The 12,904-nt window shown below is 39.5% G+C and overlaps 1 protein-coding gene across 5 annotated transcripts in view; it reads left to right on the forward strand.

The window, feature by feature from the left end:
- Positions 1-12,904, forward strand: part of cadm1a (cell adhesion molecule 1a) — a 456,892-nt gene that overhangs the window by 370,214 nt on the left and 73,774 nt on the right. For all 5 annotated transcript variants that reach the window (XM_005725349.1, XM_005725351.1, XM_005725352.1 and 2 more), the window contains one exon: positions 5,712-5,808. In XM_005725349.1, coding sequence (XP_005725406.1) covers positions 5,712-5,808 — 97 coding nt within the window. The remainder of the gene's footprint in view (positions 1-5,711; positions 5,809-12,904) is intronic.

Below are 12,904 nucleotides of genomic sequence, written 5' to 3' on the forward strand. Positions count from 1 at the left end.
ATATATATATATGCACAGACGAGTCTTCTCAATAACTAATAATAGCAATAACACAACACTGCTATGAAACAGCATGTAACAAGTAATTAAAATCCTAGACTGAATGTTTAGATCTTTTTGTTAATAGAGAATGGTTAAAGTTCTGTATTTATTGTTTCTGTAACCTTATGTCTTTGGCCTCTGGCATGTCCTAGCATTTTATTTAAAAAAATAAAATCTCTTCTGTCACTATCTGACCTTTCTCTATGAGCATGAGAGGAGGAGATCAGCTCATCTACAGAGGCAGAATGGCATTTTGCTGGCCTCTGATAACAGGGAGCTCACACTGACCACCCGGCTCAGTGCCTCACTCTGCTCCGTGCAGGGGCTGAGGCTGCCATGCTCTTTGCATACTGTAGTGGGTAACAAACAGACATAAACAGTCCTCCTCTCTACCTTCTCTTTGAACTCTGTTACACAGTTTAATATTACATAGCAACTGCTATTAGTGTATCCTTCCTATGTCCAGAGGAATTTTGTTTCTCTGTGGACTGTCTAAAGACTAACGGTCAACTGGTATGAATTAAGTAGATGTTTACTAATTGAGCACTCGGGGATGTGATAAAGTGCAAAATGCACAGTTTGGAGTCACGATTCTGTGTTTTGTTTTGCTTTTTATTTATTTGTTTTAGCAAAAGGACCAGCATAATATAAAATTAGTGGAAGTATTATTGTTTTTCAACCAACACCTTTCACAACTTTTACTTTGAAAGCTTTCTGTTTCTATAGCATTAAAAGGTTCTTAGTAGTCGTGGTTTTCATTGATCATACTGCCCCTACTGGTCACTAATGTTACAGTCACACTAGAGAAAACAGTGAAGGAGCAGCCGACAACAAAACGTGCAATCGACACGCCGTTCCACCATGTCGATTTCACTATTTGCCTCTTAAAATCAGTAAAAAGACACGCATGCAGAATTTACAGTAAGTTGCAGTAAAAGCAGAGGGAGAATTTTTATTTCAAGCCAACATGAAAATTACTACGGGAAAGCGTTTAAACAGACATTATTAACACATTTTCACGTAGACACATATTAGCTGCCTAGATTCATCATTTCTGGCAGTTAAGCACCCTGGAATGGCTTTAAATATATCATCTCCCCCTGCTGGTAGTCCAATATCTGCATGTAGTAATGCAACTTCTGCAAGCGAGTCCATTTTATGTTTTGTCTGTTACAGGTTTTATGGATGAGACAACGGGTCAACCAAGATTATTAATCATTATTAATCATTTCAATGAGACTTTAATAAACTGATCGTTCCCAGTTAGTTATTGGATTCAAAGCAACAGAGTCAGTCTGCTGTCAGTTTGGGATTGACTCGGGTGAAGCTGGCACTTGTATCATTATATTATCATTGATTATTGGTGATAAATGAACAAAAATCTGTGCAAACTACTTACATTCTACTTTTAATCTCATCCAAAATGGTAACATTGTTGCAGGATGGAAATTTACCTACAAATTTACAGGCACCCTTGCTTTTATATAGCATGTATAGCCAGAATTTAACAAGTAGTTAGTTAAGTTCAACCCCCGACTACAAAAACGAAGCACAGTCGTGCTCATTGGTGCATCCTGACTCAAATTGATTGCAGCATGTTGGCAATCTGCCTGTGTTTATTACACTAGATGAAAATTAGTCACAAACGTTAACCAGCCTGTCTATCAGAGAGTGACTCCAGCCAATCCAAGACTGACTGCAATTGTTTAGAGACGGGATGCCTCCCAAGAGGTGTTGTGTGCAGTTGTCTTGCAATCAGAAGTGCTCAGCCTGAGGTGGAATGTGCAACCGTTCATTGCCACGCTTACGAAAAAATTAAACACAGTGACCACAACCACCGTGTATTCCTAATCAGCAAGGAGATTGCTTTTGGACTATTTTACTCTAGTGTGACTGACCCAATAGCTAACAGAAAACTGTTTGGAAAACTTTGGTTTTTGTATCCCTTAAATGTCGAGAACTATATGTACAATCTATGTATCTTTACAACCCCAATGAACTGTCTGCTTTTTCCTTCTAATTGTCACCACAGAGCCCTTCCCATTAACATATCTAAAAAGTGCATATGTCTGGTGAGAAAATTATGAATGACAAAACTAAAATAAAGCCTACTTCTGCAGTTTCTACAGTGACATGCAAGTTAGCTTACTGATTAGATGCAGTACACTGGTTGATTTACATTTCATTCACCCACTGTGTAGGCAATTTGTGAGTGGAATGGAGAGCATTGTGTAGTAAGAAAAGGCGAAGGAAAAAACCCCATTGTCAGGGGACAGCATAATTAAATAAGACACTAATGATTATGTGTATAAGAAAGCAAGCTGTTTGCTCGGATGCTGGGTTGTTTTTCCCATAAGGTCAGCTGGCTGCCGAGAGATGGATAGTGCCGTCTTGAGTGCTTATGAGGTGAGGCACACAATAAAGCAAATAATTCAGTTAGCATAATGATAACGGCTCTCTTGCATATGGTAGACACTATTTCATTTCCACTGAAGTGGCAGCATCCGAATCTGGCAGCACAGTGTTTTCCCATCAAACAGAGACAAGAAAGCTTTGCCATAACTACTTGAGGCTATCAAAACAACCTACAGATGCCTGGCGTCCTTCATGTTTATGGCTCCGAGATGACAAGGTCAGATGACGTCGTGAGCAAAGAAAAAGTTGCAGGATGCCATGTAGTGCCTGGAGTGGAAATAAAACCAAAGGGTTGCTGTCTAAATCCAAGCATGCCCACTGAGCAGAAGACTTGGCTTTTTGCCCATCTGCTGTCCATCACAGAAACTGAAAGCCAGCCACTGACAGGGTGTGATTTAGACAGATGGATGGCCAGACACGTGTTGTTTATTGCCGAGAAGGTCGGACAGCAGCGTGGAACTTTACCGCCAGCTTTGAAATCATAACTCAGCCTCGATCATTCCAACTACAGGCTGATTAAAAAACACACGCACCAAAAAGTGGATTTAGGCCATAAAAAGAGGAAGAGAACAAGAATCATTTGCATCATAACTGGTAAACTATAATTACTCTACTTTGAAATAAAATGGTTCCACTGAATGGCATTTCTCTCTGCCATTTAATGTTAAATTTTTAACAAAACTAGAACAAAACTTTTTTTTTCATGGGGTAAAAATACTCTTATGCTCTTTTTATTACATTCAAGTAAATGGTATTTGTGACATCGATTGCATTTACAAAAAAGATGGGGATGATGTTTCCCTTTTGAGATGTGCTGTTGCTGAGCAGACGGCAAGATAAAAAGCAAATGCTCTTCGGTTTTCTGTCAGCAGGACACCTCATTGACTGGAACCATCAACCAAAACATACCTGGCATTTTTAAACCTTAGCGAAAGGTTGTAAGTCAGACGAGAGCTTCCGTTTCCCATTTCCCATTCAGTGCATGGCAAGAACGAATTCAATCCCTTATCCGTTTGATAGATTGAATAAAACATTACATTCAGTCGTCTCTTACGCCAAGGTGAAAAAAAGGCTTTGATAGCACCAGCAACAGTCAGTGCGATGGGAACAACCAAAACTCCACGGGTGCAGAGAATAGCACAGCGGTGACTGTCAAAGCACCCCACTGATTTGTCAAAACAGCATTCTTACATGCTTTTTTTCTCCAGCTGTAACAGCTACTAAAGTGCTTTTGCAACTTTAACAGGAAGCATCTTTGAACATACCAAGCTACTTGTGATCCTGCCCAGTGCCCACCTATCATCTCCTAGTGCTTTATGTTTTGCTGTCTTCTTTAATTTACATATCCACGAAAGATAAGATAAGACAATATTTATCAGTTGGCTGGGGCAGGGAACAGTGGCAAAAAGAAATAGAGCAGGAATAAAAAATAACTTTATAGCCTAGAACCTAAAATGTACACTAAACAAAAATATGCTCACGTATAGCTGGTTTGATGCTCTGTAATCTGTATGCACAGGCTGTAATAGCAGGATATTTAAAGGAAAACACCTTGAAAGTAATTTACTGTTTACTTAATGTCAAGTCAAATCCCCCCCGGACTAAGCAACATAGCAGCTCAGTCCTAATAACAATAACAGTGCCTTTTAGCAACTTAAACATGACCTGGCCTCCTCTGATGCTTGAACACTGCTGAGGCAGGTCATGGATGTTGTTCTTGTTGCTGTATTTCCTGTTAATCCTCGCACCTTTTAAGGGTTTGCTCTTCAGGCACCATTCTCTTTCTGTCTTTTTAAAAGTAGAAGCTGTTTCAAATGCTTGCCCTGAACATTTTAACCATTATTAACAACTTTCTGTCTCTCTCTACGGTTTTTAACAACATCCGTATAAGGAGAACGCATTCAATGGAAAGATTCCCTTTTATGCTTCCTGTGTTTTGTGGGGTTCCCCAAGAGTCTGTACAGGGAATCCCTGATTTTTTACCATGTACAATATAACCCTGGAAAAATCAAATGTCATGTGGAAAAGAAAGTGTTTGCAGGACCTTTAAAAACAAAGTATATCCCGGGATTTATCAGCCTGTAGAACCACCTTTAACAGCGATAACTTTATATAATTGTTTTCTGTGTGACTTTATCAGTCTCACGTCATTGTGGAGTCATTTTGGACCACTTTTCCTTCCAACATCGCTTCATTTCAATGAGGTTTGTGGCATCCGTTGAGGCGCAACTCTTTTAAGGTCCCACCACACCATTGAAGTTATGTTGACTTTTACTTGATCTTTGCTGCATTCTGTTGCTGCTGTGCTTAGGATCATTATCCTGTTTCATGACCCAGTTTTAATCAAGCTTTAGCTGTCAGACAGATGGCCTCAGATTTGACTCTAGAGGAATCAAATTTAAGAACAGAGAAGTTCATGTTTGACTCACTGACTGCAAGGTGTCCAGGCCTGTGGCAGCAAAACAAGTCCGATTTAGCACCCATCCACTGACAGTTAGTATGAGGTGTTTGTGCCGATATGCTGCGATTGGTTTTCCCTAAAGGTAGAGCTATGCAATATGACCAGACATCTCAACTTAAGTCTCATCTGTCAAAGGAGATTGTTCCAGAAGTCTTTTGGTTTGTATATAACTGTATGTCCCCTTTAAAATCTCAGATTTCAAGTGCTGGCTTAGTATCTCCAATTGTCACCAGAAGGTGCTTTATGTAATATAAGGTAAAAGAGCCCACATTAAAAAAGAGGCCAATTTCTTAGATGTACTTAAGTTGATGACTAAAGTTATGCACCAACTAATAAATTGAATCAATATTTGGTTGCTTCTTTCATTTGAAGATCCGCAAAAAGGATTCACAGTGTTGTTCGTGGGTTCTGATTTTCAGATTACTCATTTTAAGCCTTGAATAGTCAAGATCTTAGATGTGATCTCCCTGCTCCTTGGACACCTTATTAGTGCTCGAAATCCTCCCTCAGTTCATATAAATGCGAGAAGTCGGCAAAGCTGATTGACACCAACCAATGCCTCGTGCAACTTCATTGTTCTGCATGTCACTCCCAGGTTGAATCAGATTTAGCAGTTTTACGTTCTACTCCTGACCACAAATTTCAGCTTTGATGCATGTGCTTATCATTATGTTGATACTAAAGTTATACTATAGATATTTTTACAGCAGACCAGAATTCATGGTAAGAACTTGTAGTTTGTCACTAATGTTATCTGGATATTTAATACTTTGTGTTTTTCTCATTTTTTCAGACAAACCAGAAGTTAAGATCGTGGTAGAATTTCCTCAGGGTCTGACCAGAGAAGGAGAGAACCTGGAACTGTCGTGTAAATTCAGAGGCAAACCCGAGTAAGACACAAGCAAACACACGCAAACACACACATTTAACCAATTAATGACAGCCGTGCAACAGGTATGCCTGCCTGCTAACAGTTGCACATCAGTGTATTCACTGACATACCATCAGTACATTGTGGTGTGTGGCTGTCTGTTACTGTTTTAGTTTTGCTGTTGAGAAGTAATGAACATAGCAGCAGTTAGCTTGCACTGGCATTAAAAAGCATCTGTACATGGAAAAGACATAATTTCAAAATCTATGATTATTCAATCACTTTTTTTTTCACAAATCATGGTCACAATACATAATGAAAACGTTGCAATTATACACAAAAAACCCCCAAAACTAACAAAAAACAAAACTAACAAAAAGACACCCCCCCTCCCTACCCGAGGCTCACATAAAGAGAAACAGAACAAAACAAACAAAAAATGTTTTTATATAGTCAATAAATGGGTTCCAACAGAAGGCTGTACGGGGCTTTTGCTGTTAGTATTAGGAATACAGTACTATGCAAAAGTCTTTAGCCACCCCTGATTTCATAACGTTTTATTTCCTCAGAGGCAGACTTTCTTATTATATTTAAAGTAGTCTTGAGCAATCGTTCTCCAAGCTTTCTGACAGTCTTCCAAATTTTTCTTTGGATGTTGGCTGCTGTTCACTCATTTTCAATCCAGTCTTTGTACCTGACCATTTTCAGAGGAATCGGGTTTTTTTCTAAGCTGCTCAACACTGAACAAAGACTACAGAGTTTGACCATCGTGATTCCCATAGAGCTGTTAACTGAAAACTTTGCATATATGATAATTGAGGACAAAAGAAGAATAAGCATGCCTAAAAAAAATATCTACAGCAGATGAACAGTATCCAAAAGTCATGTCCTGAAGAAAAAGGAAAAATCTAGCTCAGACTTGACGCAGGATCTCAGAGTTGCATCTGACCCCGGCTGATCCAACAATGGAGAGTCATCAGAAATGGTGGAAGGGTGGCACAGCATGACAAAGATCCCAAACACACCAATTTCCCATTTTCCTAGAAAATGTGGGGTGGCTCAAGACTTTTGCACATCACTGTACATACAGCATGTTTTTGGTTTTTGGTATTAGACATTTGCTCACTGCTGTATTTTTTGTTCTGCAAGAATATTCTGTCTGTCGAGTTTGTACTGACTAAAGCACTATTTACGTTTTTTTAATACGTTCATATAGGTACTCACAACACTTAGGAAAGACCATGGTGTACTTTTAATACAGTAAAAAAAAGCAACAGTGACTTGACACACAGTGTGTTTATGTACATTCAATCAAAACCCAATTCAAAGTGCTTTTGTTGCCTAAACCTAACCACAGATGGAAGTCTGGATGTGAAACCCGGTCCTTTGTGTAAGAGTCGCTTTGTACGCCCACCATCCACCAAAAACACCTCCTGCTGTCTATGTTACAATTTGTAAATGTGGCACATTGGCACACAAAAACTAATGTTAATCTAATGCAGCCAGACAGTACATTCAACCCAAGCATAGAAAAAGGAAAAACACAAAAGCACTATTAGTTTGTGATTTATTGGAGCCTTCGTTGAACTATGAGAAAACATGCAAATATGGAGTGCATATTGCTATTCACAGTATCATGCATTAATTTCATCTGAGGCTTCCAGACCATTCATGGTTACACTGCACCTTTGAAGTTATAAAAGGACATAAGTCCAAAGACTTTCCCCCTTTGTAGTTAGTATAAGACCGCAAAATAAAAGTGAATGGAGAAAAGCAGACAGAAAATATTCTACTGGATTTGAGAACTCAGAAGCAGCAGTGGGTTTAGTTGAGGTAAAATGGCGAGGATACTATAAATTTAGTTCTCTCATTAGCTAAACTGGCATAACTTATCATGCCAGTGATGAAGCATTGGCTTATTGTAAGCATAGAGTTTTTATTCTCTTTTGATGGGTAACATAACATATACTGCACACACCTCCAAAGTATGTGTCTGTGTGTATGAGTGAGACACGTTATATATGTCTAGTGTACAGTACTGTGCAAAAGTCTTGAGCCAATCCTTCTTTATATTTTGCTCAGAAAATGGGAAATGGGTGCAGCAACTTATTGAAATGTGCAAACATATATGGAATGACTGTATATAAGGTACTGTAAAAGCAGAGTCTGTACGGTTCTAACGAGCTTCAGAGTCAATATTTGGTATGACTTCCTTTATTCTTTAGCATAGCCTGAAGTCTCTTAGTCACCTTTTTTGTCATTTCTTTAACTAGTCTTCGGGAATAGTTCTCCAGGCTTCTTGAAGGCCATTTATTCCACACTGCTTCAATAATGTTGACGCCTGGGCTCTGGGCAGGCCAATCCATGACTGATAGTGCTCCATGGTGTGTTTTTCTATCCAACTATGCTTTTACTACAGTGTGTTTGAGAACATTATCATGAAAAACAAAGCTGTTGCATGATCGCCAACACCACTGGGGAAGCTCCAAACCATATCAGAGCCTCCACCGTGATTTACAAATTACTTGCCACTCACTATTCTACCTACTGGAATCACTCCATAAGACCTGCTGGCATTGATTTTTAGTCCAGATCCTTTGTAATTAGCATGCGTCTCCGTTTTCTCCCTGTTTTCATTCCGTAAGAATGGCTTCTTGACAGCCACCCTTCCACCGGGACATTTCTGATGAGGCTTCAGTGAACAGCAGATGTATCAACTTAAGGGCTAGATGCGTTTCTGAGGTCCTATGTCAGGTCTTTGCAATACATTTCCATATTTTTAGGGACATGACTTTCAAATGTTTTTTTCTGCTGTAGTTTTTTTGGTCTGTCGCTTCTTTTGTCCTCCACTTGTCTAGTTCCATCGACTTTCTTAAGGATGCACTGATTTTGGCTAATAGCTTGCTATTAGCATCTGATTTTGGCTAATAGAACCTTGTTGTTCTTAAAGATGCAATTTAAAATTGGATCTTTGGTCAATTTTCTGTTATGTTAAGTGGCTTAACAAAAAAAAAGAATTTATCTGAATACACCTTCTGTGGAGATACTGTTGGTTTTGTCCATTTTGGGTTATAGCTGTGGCTGAATCCATAAGCGACAACCTTTTCCCATTGTAGATATAAAAGGGCTCATTATAAGTTAATGAAAAAATGGGGATTATTATTTTCAGTGAACTATAAACCAATGCAAACATAATAATGAGTGTTGTAAGGTAATGCGATTGTTGTCTAAATCCTGCATACTCGACTTTCCAAGTCTTCCCCATTTAGAACAACCAAGCATCTCTCAGATCTCCAGAGTTTTTCTTTAGGGGTATCTTGTTAGTCCCTTTATTATGCTGTAATATTAAAACCACCTGATTATTATTGTTTTAGGCCTCTTGTATAGGTGTTCTGGCATTGACATGTGACATTTAAAGGTGTCCTGTCATATCTGGTGGAATGACTTTGGTAGCAGTTCCCTTGGGCCCTGTGGGTTCTAGGGTGGAGCCTGCTTGCCTTTGTACATCCTGTATATGTTTAATCACATGGGGATCTAGCAAGTTTGAAGGACACGTCAGTACTTTGGACTCTTGGTCATGCTTCTTGAGCTTATCTGTGGACTGTTTACTAATTGGTGGGCCACATTGTTCAGCTGATATATGCCAGTGCTACAGGCAGTACTATTATCATGTGGAGCGTGCGTAGTCTGTTTGCTCAAAATACCACCCACGTGAATGCCACTACTCAACATTCACACAATTGTAACGAGATGATCCGTGCCATGTCCTGGCATTAAAAAAAGTGACTCGTGAACATTGCCTCATGGGCTAAAACTTAGTTTTTGATGACAAATTAGAAAATTGGAAATGCCAAATGTCACAACTCTGTGGAAGAGGAAGCTAAGAGTGGTACATAAGCCTGACAAGCACAGTGTGTTGTTTTACTCAACACTGGCTCTAGAACTAATCTTCTCGCAGACAGCAGAGATTTCTTCTAATTAGCCGATGGAGTTCAGCTGATGGATAGAATGGCTGTGAAAGTACAGTTTCAGGGAGAAAAACTGTGAGTGGAATGTGATAAGGACCTGGGTCCTGGCTAGTCTAAATACCCATTACTGGCTACATAATCACGTAATTGAATGGCTTCTATGTTCGTTTTTCAGATTTCCAAAGGGGAAATTTGAAAACTGACCTGTAATTATGAAATACATCAGAATTACTGTGTGATATTTTGAGCAGGTATTTAATTACTGCTGCTTTAAAAGTGGAGGACCGAGCAGAAGGGCATTAATAATAGTGAGGGGAGTGGGTCCTAATGTCTTGCAGTTAGAATTTCAGTAGGCAGAGGGTTGAATAGGCTGGGTGTTTTTTCCCCTAAATGATGAGTGATAATATTCTGAAGGTATCTAGGGAAAGTGTATGAGGCTGAGAGGGACTATGTTGATGGATTCGAGACACTGGATATGCACTCATGAAGTCAATTTTGTGATTAAAGTTAAATGATTATTTGTGGTACACAGAGCTGTGAACAGAAAACTGTCCTCAACTAATTTTTCTCACCATTTTGAAAACTTACAGTGACTCGGTGCAAATAAGCCCTTTGAAATGCCTAGCCTTATCATCTGAAAGCTCCAGCTTGTTGCTCATTAGGATATTATTTCACCTGCATCATCGGTAAACCCAGCTGTTGGTTTGTTTAGATGGCAGGTCTTTGTGATATGAGATGTAATGGAGTGCAAATGAAACCATTAGGGAGAGCAGGGTTGAGCGTAGCCCTGAGAGCCTCCGGCAGGAGACCTGCTGAACTGTTCAAATATCAATAAATTGTACTTGGTGCTGTTGAAATCTATCAAATTAGTATGTTGACAAGCTAGTTCAAATTTGAACAGAACACAGTCATGAGATGAAGATGCTGTTATGAAAATTACATTACAAACTCAATGTGACCAACTTGCAGGTGCTTCTTTTGTTCAAATTCAAAGGTAAATGGCAGCCTTAGAAAAAGGCCCACGCCATGAAAACTTAATGGTTTCTGGAATCTGCAGACTTGAAAAGCAGTTTGTATTTTTGTTTTTTAACATAAAAATATAGCTAAAAGAGGTGTTCACAACATTTTATACTGGATTTAAATGCCAACTAAGCTCGTTTATGTTTGTCATGCCCAACTAATGTCAGACAGTGTATTTATGAAGACAGACATACAAACAGATTATCGTGTTAGTGACAAATGGAACCTAATAATTGTGTTAGTGACAAATGGGCCCTGTGTACCTGGGAGCGCACTGAGCACATAAATGCATACAAAAAGTGAATTGCGCTGCAGTAGAGGGTTAAAAAGTTTCAGAAGAAGTTTTTTACCTTGTAATGCGGTCGCTCTTGTCACGGACTTCAGCTGTCCTCTCTGCTGGAGAGTTGAAAGTTGGAAAGTGTGTGAAATTTAGTTTTTCGGGGAAGTGTTTTGCTAAGGGAATTAGAAGCATGAAAGAGTGATTGATGGTTATTACTGAAATGTGATTGAAATTAGTTTCCTTCCTTAGAGGTCTGAGAGAGGTGTAGACTTTCTAAGCAGGTTAAAATGCAACCAAACATAAGCAATCATAATTTCTTAGTGTGTTATTAAATGGCCTGTATTTGTGTAGCGCTTTACTAGTCCCTAAGGACCCCAAAGTGCTTTTCACATCCAGTCATTCACCCATTCACACACACGTTCACACACTGGTGATGGCAAGCTACATATAACCACAGCCACCCTGGGGCGCACAGACAGAGGCGAGGCTGCCGGACACTGGCGCCACCGGGCCCTCTGACGTCTTGCCCAAGGACACAACGACCGAGACTGTCCAAGCCGGGGCTCGAACCAGCAACCTTCCGATTACAAGGCGAACTCCCAACTCTTGAGCCATGATCGCCCACAATTAAGTCTTTTTTTCATCTAAAGCCACAGGCCCCAACCCCTGGGCCACGGACCGGTACTAGTCTGTGAGTCGTTTGGTACTGGGCCGCGAGAGTTGAGGCTCGGTTGTGAAATTTATGGTTTTCAGGGTTTTTATCGTTAACTGTGTTTCCCTGGGTCTTTCCCTGTGTTGTAGTTGTGTCTTATTTTGAAAGAACTATTTATGCATTACCACCAGCGACCAGAGAGTATTAAGGGGCAGAGAAGAGGATGTTACTCTCAATGTTGTTAGCGTGTTTCAGGAGGACGCTGCTAATAAAGTTACACAATTACACAGTGAATTTGCATTTATTATTATATTTACAAAATACCACAGTTTTTCTCTTGGTTGTATCATTTTATCCACAACACCTTAAAGGCTGGTCCGTGAAAATATTGTCTGACATTAAACTGATCCATGGCGCAAAAAAGGTTAGGGATCGCTGATCTACAGCATTGTGTCTCATGTCACCCTTCATTTCTTATCTATATCTGTTAAATTAGGATTTTCCATGATTTTCTTTTTCAATATTTGACTATATACATTAATGGAAATATAATCTATAAGGTGAAAACAGTTTGGAACAAGGTTAAAAAGTCAGTACGTTGGCAGTGCATTTGGCATCATAGTCATGGTAAAAAAATGAAGCTACTGCCAATCAGACACTCTCCAGATGTTACTATGTAATAGATCAAAATCTAATCTAATCTAATCTAAAAATGGTTCAAGGTACAAGTTCTGGGCTGAAAAGGGGTGAAAAATTTGAAAGGCCTTCAGAAAGCCTGGAGAGCAATTGCTTAAGACCACTTTAAAAAATGACAAGAATGTCTGCTTTGTTAGAAGCGAAATACAAGGGAACGAGTGGTGACTCTTGACTGCACTTTATTTGTCAAAATCTTTGTGTGCGAAACCCTCATAGGCACCTTCGCATTTGCCTACACAGGCAGCTCTAACGCATTTCATCTTGGATGACGTTATGACTATGACATCAACAGCTGAACTCTGTTTGCAGGTTCAGCCAATGCCAGCTTTAAATTGGCCCTCAGATTTAAACCTTAGTCGTAATCCAGTCTTGACCATGAATCAAAGTTAGAACCAATCTTTAACTGTCTTCACTTTTCACTTTCCCATCTGAGGCTCAAAAACTCAGTATGAAACTCTGAAAGGTAGAAGTACAGAACAGGCAAACACACACACACACA

This window comes from Pundamilia nyererei, unplaced genomic scaffold (genome assembly GCF_000239375.1).
Source record: "Pundamilia nyererei isolate P.nyererei 1_Seehausen unplaced genomic scaffold, PunNye1.0 scaffold00015, whole genome shotgun sequence".
Lineage (NCBI taxonomy): Eukaryota > Metazoa > Chordata > Actinopteri > Cichliformes > Cichlidae > Pundamilia > Pundamilia nyererei.